Source organism: Lepeophtheirus salmonis, chromosome 3, assembly GCF_016086655.4.
Source record: "Lepeophtheirus salmonis chromosome 3, UVic_Lsal_1.4, whole genome shotgun sequence".
In the NCBI taxonomy this organism is placed as follows: domain Eukaryota; kingdom Metazoa; phylum Arthropoda; class Copepoda; order Siphonostomatoida; family Caligidae; genus Lepeophtheirus; species Lepeophtheirus salmonis.
Window position 1 is genome coordinate 16,178,158 of NC_052133.2, and position 23,767 is coordinate 16,201,924.

At 31.6% G+C, this 23,767-nt stretch overlaps 2 protein-coding genes across 4 annotated transcripts in view; one reads left to right on the forward strand and one right to left on the reverse strand.

Annotated features, from left to right (window-relative positions):
* The window catches only part of LOC121114042 (TWiK family of potassium channels protein 7), a 37,008-nt gene extending 29,201 nt beyond the window's left edge, over nt 1-7,807 (forward strand). For both annotated transcript variants that reach the window (XM_040707876.2, XM_040707874.2), the window contains exons 3-6: nt 2,709-3,326; nt 3,756-4,041; nt 4,102-4,250; nt 7,434-7,807. In XM_040707876.2, coding sequence (XP_040563810.1) covers nt 2,709-3,326; nt 3,756-4,041; nt 4,102-4,250; nt 7,434-7,652 — 1,272 coding nt within the window. In that variant the 3' untranslated portion in view covers nt 7,653-7,807. The remainder of the gene's footprint in view (nt 1-2,708; nt 3,327-3,755; nt 4,042-4,101; nt 4,251-7,433) is intronic.
* On the reverse strand, nt 7,803-23,513 carry mesh (sushi domain containing 2 mesh). 2 transcript variants are annotated; one of them, XM_040707873.2, is made up of 17 exons: nt 23,064-23,507; nt 22,552-22,798; nt 22,299-22,484; nt 20,918-21,095; nt 20,546-20,852; nt 20,080-20,486; nt 19,818-20,011; nt 19,602-19,749; nt 19,404-19,537; nt 19,060-19,340; nt 18,549-19,012; nt 18,348-18,480; nt 18,152-18,287; nt 17,919-18,082; nt 16,989-17,171; nt 15,858-16,041; nt 7,803-8,124 (listed from the first exon to the last, which is right to left on the reverse strand). In XM_040707873.2, exons 1-17 carry the CDS (start codon nt 23,146-23,148, stop codon nt 8,007-8,009), a joined length of 3,549 nt encoding a protein of 1,182 aa, XP_040563807.1. In that variant the 5' UTR covers nt 23,149-23,507; the 3' UTR covers nt 7,803-8,006. The 2 variants fall into 2 exon arrangements, with proteins under 2 accessions (XP_040563807.1, XP_040563806.1); XM_040707872.2 differs by lacking the exons at nt 7,803-8,124; nt 15,858-16,041 and adding an exon at nt 16,155-16,898 and having other exon boundaries at nt 23,064-23,513.
* Between the last annotated feature and the right edge of the window lie 254 nt (nt 23,514-23,767).

Here is a 23,767-nt window from a genome sequence, read left to right on the forward strand (position 1 = left end):
GCATTTTATACCTTCGATGAAGACCGTATTTGGTATTTGACATTGAGGATTTATTACTCACATACAAAATATGTAAAATGTGTATTTTAATAGATATACATCGTAAGAAGACATAGCATGAAATAGGATTATTCAGTTAGTAAATTAATTCTAACACGTGGACCGCTCTCTGATTACCACGTTTTACTTAGGGGCAAAAAATTAAACAAATTGGGTTTGAATCATTTCAATGTTATGAATATTAATTAAAATAATACTATCCCTGGTATGTTTTATTGACGTTTAATTGAATTAGCTGTGATCAGATATGAGCTCAAGGAAGTACGCAAAAACTCTACTCTTTACCTTGCAATAATATAGGGAGGAATTTCTCCGAGGACGATCGTCAAATCTAATACAAGTCTGACAAGGACTTACACGTATAACTCCATAATCAAGGCACATATGTGGTTGCACTTTATAGTTTATAGTACGTATACATTCACTCCTAAACACGGAATTAATCATAAACACAGCTTTAGAAAATAAATGAACATATATTCAAGTATCAGCCACAAAAAACTGCTCCCTTTTCTATTATATTACTATTCGCATCTCGGATTATGACTAAGGATGTCCTTTTTGTAATGAAAAAACTTGGTTTAGAAATTAGAAATGGAGAAACGGTTTTTGCGTGTGCTCTTTCTTCCTTTTTGTTCAGGAATTTAATAGGTAGTCGTGGTGTTAGCTTCTTCCTCTAAAGGAAGCATGTTCGGTTATCTTAATTTGTTTTACAAATGCATAACAAAATAAATAAATGTGAATTTAAATATAATTATTATATTTCCTGCGGCAATGATATTTTGAATGTATTTAGAAGATTCTCCTCTTTAAAACAGTAATTCATTTTCTCTTTCCAAAATGATGTAAAGGCAGCTAATAAAAACGACTCTTAATTCAGTAGTAGCATACGTCTTGATCTCGCCTTCTCTCACCGCTCTTTGTTTTTTTCACATTAATGTCAACTCTATTAATAGGTCATTTTTGTGTTGCATGTTGTTGGTTATTGCGTGTGCTGTTTCTTCTTAGGTCGTTGTGGTGTTAAATGTTCCATCTGAATTAAGCATCGTCACCTATCTTTGGTTCAAATTGTTTTTAAATACATTATAAAAAAATATATATATATGAATTTAAATATAATTACAATATGTATCCTGCAATAATGATATTTTAAATTTATAGTAGTAATTAATTTTACGATAAAAATTTAGAAAAAGCCAATGATACCTTTACATTTGACGCCCCCATATGGAATTTATACGTCTTTTACATATATGTTCCAAAACTTATGGATTGATCATGAATAAAAGGTAGTTATTTGCAACCTTTTCATCATTGCGCAGCTCTGGGCGTGTTCTTTGTATTTATGAAGGAAAATCTAATTTTGAAAGAATATTTCACTCTATCTTTATTTTTTTATGACATTTTTTCAGAAAATAAGTTTTTTGACGACGTTTGAAACATTTTGACACTCTTACGGAGACCTTGTGCTCTGCAGTGATTTGCGGCGTAGGGAATAATTAAATATTATATTTTAGCAGGGGTAATTATCGGCTAAATTATGTTGAGTCATTCATAGTCACTCCACTTAGCTCCCCCTTCCCCCCATAATAATAAAATCGGGATTATGGTATTGAGACATCTTCAATTTTGAGCCGAATTTTAATAACTCTTTTTTTCCGCCTTTTTAAAATATTTAAAATATTATTATTACCCGAATGTAATAAATTGATTTTTTGAATTGATTTAAATTTGGGAGTGGTGCATTTGACCTACTTTCCTCTATTTTATACGCCTTTGTATATTGGTTGTACTGAATTTTGTGTAAGTGACCCTCTTAGGACGATGCATTAGTTAATGCTAAGAAAATATGATAAAGATGTACAAAAACGGATTCTTTTTACAGTCACCACAAAGGCCCTTAACAATGTCCTATACTCTTAAAAAAATTAATAAATCAGCAGTTTTTACAGTTTTGTGAAGTCTATGTGCCTCATACAGGCAGAAGGAAGTCTATAAGATTATGTATATATAAGAATTTCTAGAATTTATTTTTTATTTTTTTCAGTAAAAAAAATTAATATACGCCGCTATAGGGATTCATATAATTGAGCGGTATATAATTTTGTATTTATATGGTCAAAATATAACTGGGATTAGGATCATCTGCCATATTTTTTTTTTTTTTTTTTTAAATCCAAAAATTACATATTTTGGAAAATAATAGGAGAAGTTAAATTTTTATGAGAAAAATTTTAAAAATTAAACTTCAAATATGAAATTTCTTGAAAAAAAATTTCAATTATTAACTTTGTTTGTAAAAAAATTTCAATCGCTAAATTTTAAATTTTTTGGAAAAGTAATTTTTAAAAAAGCTTAGCTATTGACACAAATTTATATTTTTGAAATCTATTTGAAAAATAACACTTTTACGAAAAAAAAATTGAAAAATTTAATTTAATTTCATATATATTAAATTGTCTAGTAAAGGCGACGAGTTCTTTAATTTGGGGGGAGGGGGGATTACAGTCCCTCCAGCCCCCTCTTGTGGACGCCCCTGCAAATAAATTTTTTATTAACATACTTATATTGACAGTTTGAGTGAATAAAACTGTTTTAGAATGTTATTGAAGTTATGTTACATAATTAATTTCCATCTTACCTTTCAGATATTCCAATTCCTTGAACATCCCGTAGAAAAAGAAAAACTGACAACACTTCAGGACCTCGTCATTTCCGAGCGGCAAAACTTCCTGAGCTTAGTCTATAATTTAACAGCAGCCATGGGTGGTGCCCCACCTCACATGATCGTTCCATCCATTCTCTTCTCTAAAGACCTCATAGGACACAAGTACATCAATCGTGAAAAAGCGGATCTTATCCTGGACAACGCACTCCTCGAGTATGAAAGAGCTGTATCTGTTGCAGCAGATGAGGGCGTGGACATTGAAACTAAAACCATTGTGTATCAATGGACATATGTACAGGCCGTTTTTTTCGCGTCCACCATCATTACAACGATTGGCTATGGCAATATTGCACCTGTGACAACCAAGGGTCGTGTTTTCTGTATCTTATTTGCTATTGTTGGTATACCCTTTACTCTATCCGTCATTGCGGATGTGGGCCAACTACTTGCAACTCTTCTTTCTGTGGTTTGGGCGCGGATCAAACCTAGTATACAGCCTGCCATCGACTATTTTCGCAAGATTCGGGATAAATATTTCAAGAGACGAACACGGAAAAAAAAGTCTTTTCGACGAGGAAGTACTTTGTCCAAGGTTTTGGTACGTTTAAGTATATTAACACTATTTATATAGCACGCCCACCCTGCCTACATTAAGCAATCTAAGCAAGTAAGGACATATTTTGCTGCCATGTGATTTTCAAATACCTTACTATTTCATTAAGTAAATGTAACCTCTTGATTCATTTACATTTTGGAATCAAAAGAGCTACATATTGTAAATATATCATTCAAATTGACATGCAAGATGACTACAAAATACTTAACCAACAAAGTGCATGTCGACTCTTCCCTACAAGGGAGGAGACTGATACGAATCAAATTAGGTTTGACATAAATGAAGGAAATTTAGATTAAGTTATTCCCTCAAGGGGAGTAAGTAACTTAACAGTAATTGAAATTCAGTTACGAAAATTATTCATTCAATCAGAGATCAAAATAAACTAATTCATTCCTTCTCTATGAGTAGTCGGATCGACTCGACACGTCCTCCTCAGGAGAAGAGGATGAGAATGAGGAAGAAGAAGAGGATGAAGAAGGAGTTATGACTCCGGACGAAGGGGATCTGGACTCTCTTGGTAATCTAGGTATAACTGCTAATATCGTCATGGCAGTAATGGCCTTAGCAGTTCTTACGATTTTCCTAAGTTTTGGAAGTTATATTTTTACCCTCTATGAGAAGTGGACGTTTTTTGAGGCTTTTTACTATTGTTTCATTACAATTACAACCATTGGTTTTGGAGACATGGTGCCGGGTAAGGGCTGAATTTCATTCTAGGAGGGACGTTCAAAATATGTACTTTATATCCTTACAGATATATCCGGAGGAAAGACGAGTTACATGATTGTATCAATGATATACATATTGGTGGGTTTGGCATTCACATCTACCATCATTGAGCTAGTTCGGAGACAGTATGCAGAATCTTGGAGAAAGATGCAAGAGCTTCGAGCACAAATTCAGGTACGTAGTTGTAAACAATATGTACATTTCTGTATTCTATTTTAAGGGTATTTTCTACTGAGAATAAACAAATGAACTATTTTTGTATTAATTCAAGTATCCCAACTCCTTTTTGGATACGTATTAGGGACTTAAACCGTCCTGCACGTAAAAGTACATCTTTTCTAAGTTAGAGACAAAAGCATTAAATGCTATAAGAATACTAAATACTCTTCCTTCTATTAAAATGTTAATTTTCTAAATAAAAAATTGATCTATATGCCTCAGAATATGTACACATATGCCTTGACTATTCTTGTAGTTGTAGGTAATATAAAAATATAGTAACTAAGAAAATTGTTGTCCAAGTTTTTTTTAAATAAATATTTTTTTTTAAATAAAAATAGATATATAATTTTCAAAGATTGTCCACATATTCCCTGACTACAATAAAATATAAAATGTATTAAGATAAAAGAAAGTACGTGTTGATATATTTTTTAATTAACCTCCATGAAAAAGCAACAAAAATGAATTTTTAAATTACTTCATGTCTAAAGAAGAATAAAAAATAGTATAATCTAGATCAGGGATGTCCAACCTCTTAATATAATGGGTAGCATTTGCACTAGAAATATTTTAATAAGACACAGAACCTATTAAATTAAATTTCATGGAAAATTAGTTCGTAAAACAAAACCATTTAATAAATACTCATTTGAAATTTAGGCAAAACCTAATTTTTCAATCCCCCAAATTGCTACAAAAAATGCCAGTATAGCAATTCTGTTTATAGATGTCCGCATAATTATATTTTGGGGCTTTTTTTTTATTTTTTTTTAGTTGAAGTGATAATTATTTGTGGGATGCAATTAAAAATAAAGAGAGGTATAATGCGGTCTGAGATACACGGGTTGGACATCTGTGATCTCAATCATCATGACAGTCTTAGCAAAAAGAACAATTACAAAAATTAGATAATTATTTAAAAAGAAATTTAATGATTAAACTACTTTGAAGAATAGGGTGTTTAAACACGCCATCCGCAATAAGGGATCAATTAAGGATCTTAATAAAATGGTTTCCAGATTATGGTTTCATTTTTACTGATTATTAATTCAAAACAATGAATAACCAGGGCTGGGATGAGCTGGAGGCTGTAATCTCCCCCGCCCCCGTTAAAGAAATAAAGAAATTTTTGCTTTTTACTACAAAATTTAATATATTATTTTTTTTTTCAAAACAGGTAATTCAATTTTTGAAATGTTTCTCCTAAAAATTTAATATTTGAAATTTATTTTTTAATAACTTTTTCTAAATTTTTCTCCAAAAAAAGTATAATTTTTTGTCAATAGCTGTGGATTTTTGAAACTTTTTGAGATTACCTAGGAATTTTTGAAACTTTTTGAGATTACCTAGGAATTTTTGTCCAAAAAAAATTTTCCAAAAAACCTTTAATTTTTGTCAATATCTGTGGATTTTTGAAATTTTTTGAGATTTCCTAGGAAATTTTTTTTTCAAACAATTTTTTTTCAAAAAAAATTACTATTTTAAATTAGCAAATGTGGCTTTTTCAATTTTTTTTGAATAGCTCTGAATTTTAGAATATTTTTTCCCGAGAAATTTAATATTTTAAATTTTTTTTCAAAAAATTTAATTTTTCAATATATTAAATATTGGAAATTTGTTTCCAAAAAATTTTAATTTCGGTTTTTTGTAAAGAAAAATTCCAAAAACCAAACTCCTCTCCTCAAAAATATAATCCTACGGATACCCCCTATAACCCAATATTTTATTACTATTAAAACATAATTATTAAATTATTTTAATAATAACATTGGACACATAAATACCAATGTCGCATCTTCCAACTTATCCTCCAAAAAGAAACAGAAAAAATATACAAAATCAGTTGGTAGTTAGTCAGCTCTTTCAAATTATGGAACTATTATTTACTAATAGTTCACAGCTTAAATATAACTATTTAGAATCAATGCAATCAATGTTATGAACACTGGTTAGAGGGAGAAAAAAAGAAACATCGACAGCTGACATACAAATACAGTGTAATTTTTTTATTAGTAGGAATAAGCACGGGCAACCTGCTACATTGCAAACAGTAAAATACATTTAGTAGTTTGTTGTCAGCTGTGGATATTTCTCCTGATTTATCTATATTAATATTCTGAAAGTTGGTTGGTTGAATCAACTACTTTTTAGCTGTTAATAATTATCAAAACTATTGAATAATATTTCCATAGTTGGCTAACTAGTAACTACTGATTTTGCCCCTTTTTTATTTTTATTTTCAAAGAAAAAGCTGCGTGATAAAATTTAGGTAACAATTTCTACGATGCAAAAGTTTATATAGATGTCGCTCCAAGCAAATCAAAATAAATAGAGATGCTACGTGCAGTATAGATAATATATTTTTATAAACTAGGATGAAGCCATACTATAAGCTTTTAAAGACACGAAAAATCACTGAGATCTTTTTCTAAATCGCAAAAGCTTGAGTAGCCAAAGCTGGAGTTAGTTTCTGATCCTTTTGTATAATTCAAGATTACTTATACTGTACATGTTTATTCGGATACGGATCCATGACCCGTCCTATCTCTAGCAGTTTGTCTCATATTGGTACTTTTTTAAATCCCAAAATGACCGTTTGAGCCATTCAATTAAAAGTATAATTATTATAGGGGCGTCTGCAGGATAATAATGTTTGGTTTTTGAAATTTTTTGGATATTCAAAAATATCCAAAAAACACACAAAAAAAAAAGAAATTTTTGAAAAAAAAAATTAAATATAAAATTTTTTGGAAAAAATTTCAAAATTCCACATCTATTCACAATTTTAATTTTTTTATGAAAAAAATTTCAAAAATCCATAGCTATTCACAGAAAGTTAACTTTTAATAAAATCTCAAAAATTAAATTCCAAATATAACATTTATTGTATAAAATTTTCCTAAATATTAAACTTTTTAGAAAAAAAAATCAAAAATCCGCAGCTACCTCGAAAATTTTCAAATATTAAATATTTTGCTCTGCTGCATAATTTGCCGAATGAGAAAAAAATTATAATAAAAATAAAAAACCTTATTTGGGGGGTGGTTTGCAGGGTTCGCGAACGCCCTTTATTACCTCTGAAAAAGAACACTCTCTATAATGTACATATAAATATATTTTGCATTTATAATTTAGGCCCAACTGAAATTAGCCGAAACACTCAGACGATTAGGACAAGAAGGCAAAGATATTGAAGGAATGGACGTGGATTTGGACGAACTTCGTTCACAGTTGATGCGATTCAAAAGACTGGGAAAATTGGCTGGATTTGATATCAATGACTTGGAATGGATGGATGCAGATAGACGAAGAATCAAAGCCATTACCATTCTATTTTACGAAACATCCGTTTAGGGTTTTTGTTGTTTTTTTTCTCCTGAGTTTATAAATACTTTTTTCATTTCCAGTATTCATATACATACATACATACATACTTACTAATGCCAATGTACATTTTATTTTTACTGCCTTATCTAATATTAATTTGAATAAATCAATAATAAATACAATTTCTAACATATATTATATTTAATTATTTTTTACATGTATGAGTGTTTGAAAGAGTAAACGTTTTACAATATAATATATATCCTATGTACGATTTAATTTAACTCCATCAACACAAAATTACTTTTATGAGGCAGATATTATCCAATGGGATCACCATTTATTATTTAAGTCTATAATTTTATTTTGAAGATCCAAATATCAAACCTCTCGTTCAGGAAGTGATGTTTTTGAGCCGTATCGTCGATTAGAAGACTGTAAAGGGATCATTTTATCATGAGATCCGGAGGAGTTCATCATCATAGGAGCTGATACGGATCTGTAATGATGGAATATAATATTATATGTGATGTGTCAACACAAACATAATCTTGAGCAAAAGGAGAAATTTCCTTATTTATTCATTCACTTTAGAAATATGTTCCCACAATAATCTGACAAATTTAGATCAATTATAAATATCATATCCAATTTTTTGGGTTACTTTGATATTGCCGGTAATAATATCCATAGTTAGAAATAATTCCAACTTAAGTTACTCAATTTGGATAAACTGCGCCAATTTTTGAATCCTTGTATAACATTAGATCTGATGGCAGTAACTATAAGCCTCTAGCATCATTATTCGTGGAATTATTGACGTTCAAACAGTTTCACAAATTTCAAATTATGAAAATGGATTGAAAAATCATTTTTTGTACATTAGAAATTGAAGCAATTAACCGATTTTCATAAATCGTACCCATCAAAACTCAGTAAACTTTTTTTGGAATTAGTTTAGTTTTATAGAATGTTATGTCAAGCCATTTTGAGGGAATATTCTGTATTTGTGCTTGTTTCTTTTTTTGTTGACAGGGCACATATTTCCCTTAGAATGTGGAAACATGAAGTCAAAAGAGATTATAGTACATCAACAATCATTGTTGTAGATACTAATTTTTATTTTTTTAATTAATGCCAAAGATAGTATCTTAATGAAGCTGTGTACACAGTTGCTTGCATGTGACTTTCATTCCTATACGTAGAAACTACATATTATATTGTCTTAACAATCTTGCAGGATCTTAGAAAGAAGTCATTTCTTATTAATTGATTGAATTACTCCCTTTGAAAAGGAGAGGAGGGGGGAAATGGAACTCTTTTGATTTATATCACTTTTAATATGAAGGATTGCTACAAATGTTTTCTTGCTTTTTTTTTTTTTTTTTTTTTTGTATATACATATTATGAATTATGATATATGCAGAGAGAAGTGAAGAATAATACATATAAAGTAAGAAATTATTGACATGCAAGGTTATCATCATGCACTCACTAAAAAAAGAACGTACTGACTATTGTAGCCTTTCTCTCTTTACCTAGTCTGTATCACGAGAAATACACCATTATTAATATTAAATCAGTCATTACTGTACCTATCATTATTATTTGAGGCTTTTTCTTACCTAATAGAAACAAAACATCAAAATAAAGGTGTACCCAATTTTTTTTTAATAGGACATTTTCACATGATGTCAGCCATCTTGGGAACGTAAAAAAATTAGTTTTATAGGAATAAATACCATTTTTCATAAGGTTAAATAAAATGATGAATTACCCCCCCTCACAGCGTTAACTCGCTAACACAAAAATACCCAATATATTTTGTTGTCAGCAGTCAATTCCCTCGTCTTACTTGATTAATCAATGAAATTATAAGTTACCGACTTTATTTAATAAAACAAAGTTGCATTCTTGTGTATTTTTAATAGCAATCAACTCTTGCTTCCTTCCATCTAAAAAGATGTTCCATTAAGGAAATAAGGGCATTTTATTATGTGACTATGATATACAATTTGAGTAATCAGTGAGTTGATACAATTTGACTAAATTGAGTGAAACATCTGGGTTTTACAAAAGAATGTTACTAATTGTCGTGAAAAGTCTTTTAAAAGTAGGATAGATTCAACTTAAAAATCTAGTGAGTAAAAAATAATTTATGTTTGTGCAAAAACAGGTGAATGGGTGCACTGTATATCATGCTCCCTGATTTATATACGAATTCAGTAATAAAATGAATAAAATCTCGCAGGCGTTTAGTTCAAGTCCTATTAAAAAGAAAAAAATCGGGAAGTACTTTATATAAAATTTAAAAAAATGAATGTGACTATAGGGGAGGTTCAAAAGCGAGCTAAGTACTCCCTGGCTCATCAAATCTTATATAAGAAAAAATATCCATCTGTTATTATAATTATTTTATTCTTGAGGAGAGAATGTTTAAGTATTAAGTAAGTAGCTACGTGTGAGTGTGCTCATAAAACACGGAGGGTGGTAACACCAAGGATGTGTTGATGTGTTATATATTATTAAAGCAAACTTTGAAAGTTCATCTACGCCTAATAACTCCAAGCAGTAACTCCGTTTACCACTGCTATAAAATAATATACTTATGCGTTGTTCCTATAGGACATGAATGCAATATACTGTTGATTCCTTGTCGTATATTTATGTTGTGTACAAGTTGTGATGCCTGTACAAGCTGCAACTTGCAGACTCAAATTGTAGCAGTGGCAATTTCTTCCTTTTAAAATGAAAGATTTAATTGCAGTTTCAGTGATTCGAATAACCAACGATTATTTGATAGTATCATTTCATTTTGATCTATTAAAATTACATGGTTATTATCCAACTATGAGTGGTATTGTAATGGTCCTTATTTATTTGGGCCAGTCTAGTCTTAGGAACGTTGGTCCTTCAGACCAGTCTTTGAAACTGGTACTTAAAACTGTGGGTACTTGGGACGGCTCCTGAAATCTCGGTCCTTGGAATTTTTCATAAAAATATCGATGGTTTATGAAGACAAATAAGATATATGAAACATGTATTAAGATTATTGCACAAATCTTACAGAAAATATAATTTTTCTCATAATAAAATATAATGCCAACATATTATATTGTTAATTTGTTATATAATTTAGTCTTTTATATAACAAAAGAATAGAAAAATGGAAAAACTCCCTCATTGACGTCACAAGGGATAGATTTACCTTCTGTAAGGACCAACATAGGGGACGGAACTGGATGGGACCATACTAGACGGGACCTTGGTCCTTGGTTCTAAATAAGGACTGACACAATACTAGTTATGAATAATATAACCTTGGATATTTGAACTGCAGAATACTTATATTTCAGTAATTTGTACTAAAATAGTCAAAAGTTTCATTCCATTAATATATCGTCGTTCTTCCATGGAATATTCAATTATTGCATTTTCTTCATCCCAAGTACTGTTTAAGTACTTCATTTAAAATTAATCATCCAATTTTTAGTTGTAACTTGTACAATTTTCTTGTAAAAATCGTTATTGTTTTTGTCTAGAACTCTATGTATATACAAATATCAAACATATAGCTACGCTTTTATTAAAATATTTTTAAGTAATGTTAAAATACAGTATCAAATAAAATACCAAAAGATGTATATCTGTAATTCATTTTATAAATTGTGGAGTCATAATATGACAATAATAATCAAGGATACTTAGCAGTTGGTATAACTGACTTGTTTGGGTAAATACCAGATAATTTCAGTATTGATTTATGTGTTGTTGTTTTTTTTAAAGGAAAGGTTGTGTGATACAATATATGTAGTGACGTGGGCCCCATTTCAATATGGTACTGACAAATACACGGACATAAACCTTTTACCATCAATTGAAAATCTATCACTCTAAGAGTAAAGAACTGGAGAGGCAAATTGAACTTGATATCATAGGGGTAACCACCCAGCTTGTCAGGGACCACCGAGGTTCTATTAACCTTAGTTAATATAGTAAATTTGTGCATTAAATGAAGATCAAATCATACATAAAACTTATGATGATAGAATGCCTTGAGGCATTTATCATATATTTATCTAAGGCTAAACAGACCCCACTCAAGGTCTACTTTAATATACATCAGATCTTAATCATTTAAAAGAATTATTTCCAAAGTCTATATAATAAATTAACTATATAAAATATTTTTTTGCAATTATCCAACTATTTTCGTGCCTAATGGATCTAGAATATAATTAATTGTAATTATATTCTAGCCATTTTATTTGGATTTTCAGTATGTTAATTTGATTTAATTCCCATGTCACTGAATCTCACTAGTATCAAGTTGCAATCAATTCAGGGGCTGAATAGGTTTTTTATGTTCATTTAATAAATATTTCAACTTTTTAACTCTGAATTTTGATGTCTTAAATATGATGAAATTAGGATTTTGGTGATTTTTGATTCAGAGTATATCGAACCCCAAAGCAGTACGAGGCAAGTACTGCATTTGCAGAATTAAATATATAAATTTATTTTTTTTGAAAAAAAAATACAAAAATTAAATTTTTTGGAAGAAAGTTTAATAATCTATAGCTATTAATAAAAAATTTCAAAAATTAAATTTATAATCGTCCATTTTTAGGAAAAAAATTTCAAAAATAGACTAATATTCATAAATTTATTTTTTTGGAAAAAAATTTCAAATATTAAACTGGACAAAAATTTAAAACCTATTAGCAAAAAATTAAGTTTTTTAGAAAAAAATTTCAAATATGACATTTTTTTGGTAAAAAAATTCAAAAATCCACAGCTACCTCAAAAAAATTTAATTTTTTGGAAAAAAAAATTCTAAAATTCAATTTTAAGTATTAAATTTTTTGCTCTGGTGTAAAATTTGCCGAATGTCTTATTAATTCAAATAAAGGCAATAGTTTCAGCTTTAACAAATTAAAATTGACTACATCTATCGGACTATTAGTTGATAAATGTGTTTCAAAATTATATTTCTACATATATTAATAGACTCAAATGTGTCTCTTTGTTTGTTTGTCTGCAGATAACTCATTTTTCATATGAGCGTGTGTAGCTACAGATCAAAGTATCAGATACTGTATCTATGATATTAAAAAGAAAATAAATTATAAAATAATGAATGTGAATTTAGCACAGCGTTCCCTCTCTGACACTCGCTCCTGTCGATTTCCTCATCGCGGTTGATATGTCACGGCTATTTCATAATGTTTTTTTTTGATAAAACTAATAAGTAATTAGTTTTCTATTCTTATGCTCCGTTTCCAAAGAACAGTATTACAATTTCTTATTGATCCCTCGTCGTTTATTTAATATATAAATTGCCATTTATTATTCATATGAAGAAATTTTGCCTATCATATAGATTTTAATATGAAAAAAAAATATATGTAATTCATTTTAAAAATAGTGAAGAAATAAAATGATGGTGACTAACACTGGGAGTTCATGAGGGATATATAGGAGTTTATCTGATTTACTTATTTAGCAAACTACCTTCTTCAGAGGAAAGGTTTGGTGATATAATCAAGGTAACAACTTGATCGATAAGGTTTTTAACGAGTCTGTCTAGCTAAAGCTCAGCACGTCATATTCAAGAAGAAAAGAAAGTGTGAGTACATATATTTAATGTCACACTGAGTATTTCTTGGGGATTTATATTCTATACTAATAAAGTAACGCCTCCTATTAACTCCGGCAATGCCGGGATTACGGTTAGTATGTATGTGCATAGTTGTGGGGGTAGTTTTTGTGGTTATGAGGCTAATATTATTACTGTGGGGGAAAAGTTGGGTTTATTTCCTGAAAATATAAGTGATTTGATCAAATTCAGGGTCTGGGGAAGAATTTAAAATTTTCGAAAAAAATTAATCAACCCTCCCCTGTCCAATGAACTCCTGCAACGCCCCTGAAATACCTTCGAAGGAGTTCTTCAGAGAAATAAATAGTGATGTAAGACACAAGTCTTTGAATCATGTGAGGACCTCTTTAAAATTCTTTACTCATGTATTAAGTTCGGGAATAATAGCTCTATAATTATGTTAAAATATATTTTGAAAATTATTAAGAGATTTTCATATATACATAGGTGCCTGTGCTCCATAGGAACAATCTGGTTAACTAGCCTGATGTATTTTGTCAATATTCATATCATGTCTCAAGAAATTAAAAAAATATAATATATACAACAATATATTGTTTCAAGGGTTGAAAAGGAGTTTGTTTGAAGAATAAATTATGAACAAAAAAAATGATTGTTCACGATACGAAACCTCCCTTCTTATTAAGTTCTTTGAGTGTACATATCTATTTACATAAATAATACATATGTAATTAACTAATAGCGACCAAAGATGCTACGAGCCTATAACATGAAATTAAATTTTGTCTTGACCCTTTCGATCTCCTATCAACATCTCATTTCTAATAAGGATATATATAGTCGTTGGGATGGAAATATTATCTAAATTGCGGTGAGTGTAGAAAAAAAAACCCGATACAATGGCATTTATATTTACCCATAATAAGCGATAGGTTAATTAATTTACCCCTTCATATAATCATAATTGTTTCAATTTACATGCAACGTTCATTGATAAATTTTTAATTTATCTGTCGTTAGAAGTACTTGACTTAATACTATATTTTGAAAAAAGTATAAATTATTCCCCCAGGTGCCACAATACTCAAGAGCCTAGCTCCAATGAAGAGTGTTGTTCAAATGATTAAGGTAAATATCACGTAAAGGAGAAGGTCTATATATTAATTTTGAATTGGAAATGTTTTTGTGATATTTGATGTAGCTTAGAATTAATTTTTAATATGTCCCGTTCCTTTTTCGTTTTTCGAAATATCTTAATGTTAACGAAGTTTTAGAGACCATTTTAAAGATATTCAATTTTCTAAGGCAAGAGAGTTGAATGGAGTGGGAAAAAAGACATTTCCTTATAGTGTTTCCAAATATAACAAGGGAATAGGAAGAGTTGTTCTCTTGCATTACTTAAGAGCTGTCCGGGGCGGAAGAATTATATTAAGGAAATTAGGGTGTCTTACATCTAACAGGTCAGTAATACTTCTATTTTTCAAGCCTGGAAGCTTATAGAAGCTAAAACAAATGTATATCGGTCTAGTTTATAACTTATCGTTCCTATTAGCCCAGTGTCCATCTATTTTTGAGAGAAGGATCCAGCCAATGCTTGAGAGGCAACAATAAGATTTCCTTGATTAGATCTACATCTCAGTTGAGACATTGCAAAGCTCCAATTTGAAAGGAAAAGGAAAAACTTTGGTGTTTCAGATGCAAAATTGGGCCGTAACCATATTTTTCTATATTTATCACAAATAATAGCAATTATACAATTATTACTTGTATACATAAATACAATATGAACCTTTCTGTATAAGATTATCTATTTTTTTAAGATTTAATTTAATAATCAAATAATAAATATATCTTTCAATCATATACATATTCTTACAAGTAAATACTACTCATACTGGCGGTAGATTAATTAATTAACCGCTTTCTATCAGGGTCTCAGGAATCTTTTGAGATTTCTTTATAAGTAGGTATAATTATATATAATAATCATTTTATATAATATAATTTTTCTTATTTTAGTTATATATATATAAACTTTATATCGGAATGTCAGTTCTAATAGTCCTAAATAATTATCCTCTGTAATGAATTAATAACGCAAAGTCTGTCTATCTGAATATATGAATCCAAGTCCCGGTGACTCGGAGTAATGTGTACTTTGTATCCTGTATGAATTACTCTATGGTGTATGTAATGAACATACTTTAATCTAAGAAATAACAATTTAATCGCACTAATCAAATATTGCATATAGCATCGAACGTGTATACAGGGCGCACAGAATATAATACTCGTTCATGTAAATCATGTTTATACATGTTTAATATAAGAATTGATAATGTTATCGTATTAACGAAAAATTGCGGCCGTCTTCTTTTTGTTTTTGTGCGTGAAAAACAAATTTAGACCCTTAAAACTGAGACATTTTTGTATAATATTACTAAAAATAATGCCTTATAGGGAATTTTCTAAAATTTGGGGCATTTCCATGCACCGAATTTAATCACAAAACACATTTTAAGTCCCATATTAAGAACCAATACAGACCTAACTTCTACACTTAACTCTGTTTATCTATAGTTTATAATAACATATATAAATATCTCACTTACGGCTTTTGTGCCTGTGGAATCCTTTGTATAGGATAGTTTTGTTGTTCATTTTGACGACCACCCTCTGACCCATTGGATCTAATTTTCATGAGTATACAAAACCCGACTGCAATTAAAGGTATCAAAATACCAATAACAATCCCAGCTGTCATTCCAGCTTGATGAGCATTGTGTTCCGCCTCATCTAAAAAAGTGGCAAGTTTTTAATTTTATAGCTAGAAATTGTCTTAGAATCTCAAACAATATACTTCCCCATGTGACAGTGTGTACAAAACAAACAAAATTATGACTAAATTATTTATTTTATCCATTTATTCAAATTATATTTTGAAGATAAAAACACGGCTTTGTTTATAAGTCAATGAGATTTTAGGTTTAATTTAAAAGATATGAGTCTAATTCTATTACGTATTTAATAAAGAGAGTATTATTTTCAAAATCGAGAAGGATGGATCCTATGACCAGGGTCATACTTTGAAATATCAATGTCTACATCCATAATTCTCCGTGGAATGTCTATATTTGGTCTATTGGCTAAAGGCTCTCGAGTATAGTACACTCCATATGGACTTTCTTCGTCATCTACTGATTCAAGGCTATCTTCCTGTGATGTAGGTGTCATGGACTGATGACGTGGAATAGGCGGAGCACTTGGAGAGAATGTACTTTTCCTTAGCTCATCTCCTCGTTTAAAGGGAATGTGTTTTGGCTCCGATTGTAGGAGTGTTTCCTTTTCTATTCGCTGAGGTTCGTCTACATACTCTATCTTTTTTTGAACGGGGACTCTTGAAGGTTCTTGTATCCCAGAGTCGGATTCACTGAATCTACTTTTTTTAGAGGTCATGGTATTTGTTGACGGTGTATGTGATGGAACATTCTCGATAGCATGGATTTGATGCATACTTCTTGCTTCTCCCATGGTTTTACCTCTTGAGCTTATAACTGCATATATGCAAAATCCTATTACAATCATAGGAAGGAGAATAGCCATGACAATCCCAGCAGTCAATCCAGCTTGTCTTGCATTGTAGTCTTTTTCATCTAATAATTATCAGGGCAAGTAATAAATTTTTTTGTTTTGTATACACTCTCAAGGGGTAATTATACAGAAATCCTACATTAATTACTTACCCACACATTCTGCGTCCCCCATTTCCGCCCAATTCCAGTCTCCATTGTCATAGCACCATCGTCTTCGTTCACCAGTGAGTACATAACCTGGATCACAATCAAACTTGACCATCGTTCCTGGGGTGAATGCAAAAGTACTTTTGCGACCATTGGCTGGGGTTGGTAGAGCACCACAAGAGACAACTTAAGGGAAAAGTTCATAAATTTTTTTATCATAGTGCCCAAATCCATCAATACAATGTGAGAAATAAAATCGTGGACTTGACTTGTAATCAATCTGGATTACTTTAGAGTGAATATTTTAAAGTAATAGGTTGCATGATTAAAATTAGGGACTATTACATTTAATAAACAATATTTTTTTTTTTTTTAATCAATAGTTGTCAGCATGTGGGCAAAAAGGTAAAGGGTGTCTGATTTGCTCAACACCCAAGTCAGTATCTTAGAGATCAAGAAGATTGTAGGGTCCAATAAAAAGAGTCTTGTTTACAAGATTAAAAGCATGGTGACTTCAGTTCAGAGCCTTGAAAGGTCCCCTGGTATCGGTGGGCCATGAAAATCGGGATCTTGGAGCACGTGAACACCGTGATCACCAAATTTCCGGTCAGGTATATGAAGCAGCATGCCAAGGCTCTGAATTTCAGTGATTGGACTATGACTAGAAATGTCAAGGATTTGGAGAAGGCTTCTGTCGAGCAGCAGTGGACCGTCATGCCCGAGGTCTTTATGAATATGTGTTGCGACCCAGGTTGAAATCCATGACAGTAGCCAAAGGAAATCATTTTGAATATAGGTAGAAAGATATATCAATAAAGAAGTCTGTGATAAAGCCTCAATGTTGTACTCCTTTACATTCTTACAAAAGTTTACCCTATTTATTCGTTATTAAAAAGTCCACGATTTTACCTTGCACTCTGTAGATTGGCTTACCCCTCGCCTCCGGCTTCAGCACTCCTTCTCGAATGTTTATAAATTGATCTTGGTAATATTTTGTAAATATTGCAAACTCCTTACTCAACGTCGTGGAATAATCGTATTTACATTGATAGGACTCTCCACATGTGTCCACAACCATGTCTTTATCGACCCAAGTGCTTTAAATATAAATATCATCAATTATATGTAATTAATCAATTGAGTGACCATGCTCAATAATTACTTACACGTTCTCTTGTATCTCTGGTAAGATTTCAAACTCTGGGATAAAAAGTTTGGAATAATAAAAATTTGAAGAGCGGCCTTTACCATGATGAAAGAGAGATCGTCCAACGTTTAAGGCCTCTTTATCATGTACAACCCCTATATTGAGGACAGTTTAAAAGTAAATTTCAATAAAGGAAGTTAATCGTAATCACTTACACTTCATTGCAAAGTCATTGTGAATCTTTCTTAAATCTCCAACATTGATACGTGGAAGAACTTTACCCTCGGGGAGAGTGAAGTCATCTGTTACGTCAAATGTCCAATTTCCGAACAAACCTCTTGTTTGATTCTATGAAAGCATAATATGAAATTTTATACCCAAATATAAGTAAAAAATTATGAAAATAGTAACATTACAATGAATTGCCAAGGTAAATAAACCCTTGCTGCCATGTAGTGTTTATTTTCCAGTACTTCCACTCCGGCTCCGGATTGAAACATAATCACGACATGACTTTGATTGAGGATATTACTTGGTGTATAAACCGTTACACCAGGAAAATGTTGAATTTTTTGAGGGTATCGATCGAAATAAATGGGTCTTTTATCTACAAATACGTCCAATTTGTATCTCCACTGTGCATCCCGAGGTCTAAGACGGACTTCCACAATAGATGAAAAGTTATCCTTTGCTGCAATCGCTGTTAAGGATGTGGCATCTACTTTTCCATATGGAGAGTCATAAATAGCCTCAAAACGACCTTGTACATCAATTTTAACCCTTGGTGTATCCGCTCGTACTAAAACAAACTCGCCTTTTCCGTTGAATGTATATTCCAATCCATCAAATGTGTACACATGAGGATCACCAAAAACAGTGGCTAAAAGAGATAGTAAGTTTATATTTATAAGATTTTAGGAAGCCTACCTCCACCGGGGGGTTGATAGCCAACACAATCTTGAGAGCTTCTTCTTTCAAATCTATAGTTCTGGCATCCTTGTGACTGTTCATCTTGCCAGAGACAGCAAGTATAGAATGAAGTTTTATCGTGTAGCCAATGGGAGAGGGAAGGGATCTTATTGGCTTCATTCCATGGGAGTACTCCAAGCCCATGGACTCTAAATGGAGTTCCTCCCCATTTGTTATCAGCAGTCAACATAAGGTATCCAGCTAAGTCATAACAGCATTGCTGTCCTGCGCCATCGTGGCTAAAATGAGTCATGAATTTGTTAGAATGATTCATTAGAAACTGAAATGCTTATCCTTCTTACTTTGGAAGAGCTGTAACAACACAATGTTGTGCTCCTTGATGATAGAAACATTGTGTATTTCCATCTTGATCACAGTCAAAGTCAGGAGCATACCTTCCTCTATCCACAATTGCTTGACGAAGTAAACATGGGCACTTTAAGAAAAAAGATACAGCCTTTTATAAGAAAAGTTTGAGATTTGGTCATATATGATTTTACCATTGGGAGCTCATTGGTGAAATATTTGAGCAAGCGATCCCTTTTTGTCCAACGATCACAGCGCTTCTCAACCCAATCGTTCCCTTCAAATCTTCTCCATTGTTCATTAAAGTACCAACCTAAAGGAATAGGTCTACTCCAAATTGTCCTATCAAGGATAAACAAACAACTCAATAATATAAATATTTATGTTTGAATAGATCTTTAAAAACGCACGGTGAGGTCTTCATTCCGATTTCTTTCTCAGGATTTGTAATGTTTATCATTATAAAACCGAATTCACACTGACGAAGGTAATCTCCATTGTCTCTTTCATAAAAATCAGCTGTGCTCATTGTTGTAATTCCATCGTTTTGAGAACTTTGCTCAATCATGTCGATATATAACAATTCTGGTTCGATGTGATTTTCCTATTGGATAATAATTACTTTAGTGAAAGGAAGAGAAAAACTAAAAATTGAGCCACAGAATTCCTTACCAAGTATCCCCAAACGGAAATGCTGACTTTAGCATTGAAATTCATTGTTAAATTCTTCCAATCCCAATTCAATGTCATTGTGCCTGGGTCAAGTTCATGAAAAGTGTTTTCTTCGAACCATACTAATGAAGGAGATACCGATGGAGGCTCAACATAAAACTTTCCCTTCCAATAAAATGGTCCCCCATCCAATGAAATTTCAAAATCAACCCATCCTTCAGCCTCCGTCCAAGGCATGATACATGATGCTCGATTTTCATTAAGAACAATGCCTTCACTATCTTTTGTATTAAAGCGACAAGTAATCCGCATCTTGGGTAAAAAGCAAGGCCCTGTCATATTCACCATTGTTCCTCCCAACATGTTTCCATTTTCCGGAGCAAAAGTGAGAGGAAGATTCGTTCCAACTGAAAGTTTGAAAATGACTCACGGAATTTTTCTTTGGAATGAATACTTCAAAACTTACTCAAATCCCGAATGCAAACTCCAGGGATAATATTTTCATCAATTCTAAAAATATGCCGCCCAGGAAAGCCGTTTGCTCCTCCATTACCGGGCAAATCTCTGATCAATGTTGTTTGAGAGTATGGCATATACTCATAAGCCTTTGTACCATTTCCTGCATTGAATCCAACAAATGCAGGTGTTCCTCCTTGACCCGTTGTGGTATCACCTCCAGCTTCCGTATGGGTTGTCCATCCCATCCATTCATAGATGAAAATGGCATATGTTCGTACTTCATCCGTGACAATGACGGCTTGAAATGTATTTGTCTGTAATGAAATATATGTATATAAATATTCAAAAAATTCATTTATTGAAGGTCAAGGAGACTTACCAGCCGAGTTGCACTGGTAATCCCACCAGCAAATGAAACATTTTTCCATGTTGCAATCACAATATGCTTTGGACGGAATGTTTCACTCCCAACCATGCTTTCACGGATGTCCCATTTGACCCTCTCACGGAGTTCCACTCCAAATTGATCCTTTCTCCAATATAAATCTCGTTCCAATCTGAAATTATGATATTCTCATAATTGGTATTACTTATGTGTGTTTTGTGAAAAGGAACAAAGGAGAAAAAATAGAAAAAGGACTTTACAATGCAATTTATTTTCCATTATGTCCTTTTATTGGACAAAACATGCTTTATGTAAGTCCTTTCAGTAATTTAAAATAAGTGAAATTATAATAAATATACATATACAAATGTATGGGATTCAAAGTCATTAACAAAACAGGCTTAAATATAAAAATTAAACCACGAATCTGTGGCTTTCAAGTTTTGAAATTAATTTAGTGTGCGAAATGTGATTCTAAATTCACTGTTCTAAATGCACTTTTAGCATATTTTGACCCCTTTATCACATTTGAAACATTATGATTCTAAATGAACCATTTATACTGTTAGGATTAATAATAAGAGTACAAATACGTACGGCATTTTATGTTAGGGGGTTGGGGCATCAGTACCGGAATTAATTTTGAGGGGGAGGTGAATTATATTATGGCGACGTGATTTTTTGTTTCGGGGTAGCTTGGCCGTTGGGTTCTTTTAAACACAAAGTTTTTTCTATAGATGCCTAATTTAACAAATAATATTTTAGTATATTAAAAACATTTTTTTTAATTTTAGAGTTAAAATTTTTCAAAAGAGACACAATTTGAACGAATAATATATTTTTTTTTTAAATAAAGGGAAATAGATTTTTTTCTTTCTAAAATTATGACATTTAAAATTTTTTAGGGAAGAGGATTTTTTTTTGCGATAACTATACAAATTCTGCAAAAGTAGGTGGGGCAATATAGTCGTGGTCCCTATGGTTCTGGAGCCACTGGGTAGGGAATTTTTTCGTAAAGAAGCTTTTTTTTTTTATTGCAATTATTTACCTCTCCACTTTTAAAAACATTATACCAAGCATGTGGAGAGACATTTAGCGGAACACGTGAGTCTAACACCAATTGCGTGAGACTTGAGAGCCATGCTTAGTCATTGTTATGGGTGCATGTCTTTGTTACTTATAAGTAAGACGCGTTTATATCAAGGATTGCTTTTTTAGTATAATTATTACTTTCTTTATTGTCTAGATAAGATAAGACGCCATTCTTTTAGTGTATGAACTCCCCACTAATTCATGTGTATTTATGTATATATAATTTACAGTCTTTCTGTGTAAGTAACCAAAATAAAAATTTAGGTCAAGAAACCATACGAACCTAAAATAAACTCCAGGCTTTCTTCGAGCATATTCCTCCTCTTCATTACCATTCAGCTGTCCTACCTTACATCGAGAGTAAAATATACCAATAAAAGACGGATCCGACACACGTGGCCATTCCTGAATAGGAAAGGATAGAGGATACTCTGGGAATTGATGCGGACTGTCCGAAAATGATATGTGCCTAAGGAAAAAGATTCACTTTTTTATACATGTCCAACCGAATTGTACTTAAATCATGACCGCCTTACCCATGAAGGGATAGCCATGTATAGTTGAAACCAAAGCCATAAAAGGGAAGAAGGAAATTCAATTGTTTATTAACTTGGGGTTGAGTATCACGGATATTTAACTGGAAGTCCCCATTCCCATCATTCCCTCCGCTGTCAAAAAAGGGATACATTTTCTCATTTCGGATCTCGTTGAGGCGATCGGCAGAGACAACATATGTGAACTCATCATCTGTTCGAGGATTTACCCATTCATTCCCTCTAAAATCTGGAAAAAATAAGTCACAAGTAAATGATTTGAAAACTTTGTGAAATGCCTCATTTAAAAAATATTTATATATATCACGTAACCTCTCAATTATTTTAGAGAAATAAATAATATTTTCAACCGATTTTAATTAAATTTGTTTATCGATAAGAGGAGTTACATTCAAGGCCTCTGATAAGAAATATAAAAAGTATATTTAAGGCTATTTTATTAGCTACATAATACAACCATTGTCTGTCCCGGGAGGGGGATCCCAACTACTTACTATTTTTTTCGGAAGACTGAACACGGCCAATGGCGGAATACAGAATACAAAAGAAGACAATAGGTATCACAGAATTTATCAGCATTGTATAACAGATTATTTAATGTTCATAGTGTTCCACACAGTTTCTTGTGGGAAAAGTAATAATATTCAACACACTTTTTTACACAAGAATCTCGATCCCAAATCTCAAAAATAAACAAAAACTTCTAAATAAAAGAAACAGTAATACTTTCACACAGAAGGTTAAAACACTTAAGGGTAACTGATAAGTACGTTCAGCTTCTACAAAAATATTCACAGAATGAAATCATTCAATAGATAAGCAGCACTAAAAATATGATTGTTTGAATAATCCGGAGTAACAACGCTATCTATCTATCAGTTGGAAATTGTCTTAGCTGATAAAAAAATGTGTTTAATTAATTTGTCAAGTATGGAATCTTTTACATATAATTTATTATCTGTTATCATATTTAATTCCTCAAGATAATCTATTTCCATCAAATTATGTAGTTATTATTCATCAAGTCCCTTATCTCCTAAAATTGAATCATTATTCAATATTATTAAGGTCTAATATTATTTTATTGAAAAGTAAGGCTTGTAATGATATCTCAGTAGTATGTGCAATCTACATACATTCTACAGAGTCATCCATTGTATGACGTAGAGCCCAACCCATTGGCTTTCAGGATATAAGA

What these genes read in the sequence shown, in the direction of transcription:
- mesh (XM_040707872.2), bottom strand. Translation starts at nt 23,148, where the DNA reads ATGCTGATAAATTCTGTGATACCTATTGTCTTCTTTTGTATTCTGTAT. An exon ending in ATCGGAATGAAGACCTCACC is followed by an intron (nt 19,750 to 19,817) that starts GTGCGTTTTTAA and finishes TATCCTTGATAG; the next exon opens with GACAATTTGGAGTAGACCTA. An exon ending in CAATGACTTTGCAATGAAGT is followed by an intron (nt 18,288 to 18,347) that starts GTAAGTGATTAC and finishes TCCTCAATATAG; the next exon opens with GGGTTGTACATGATAAAGAG.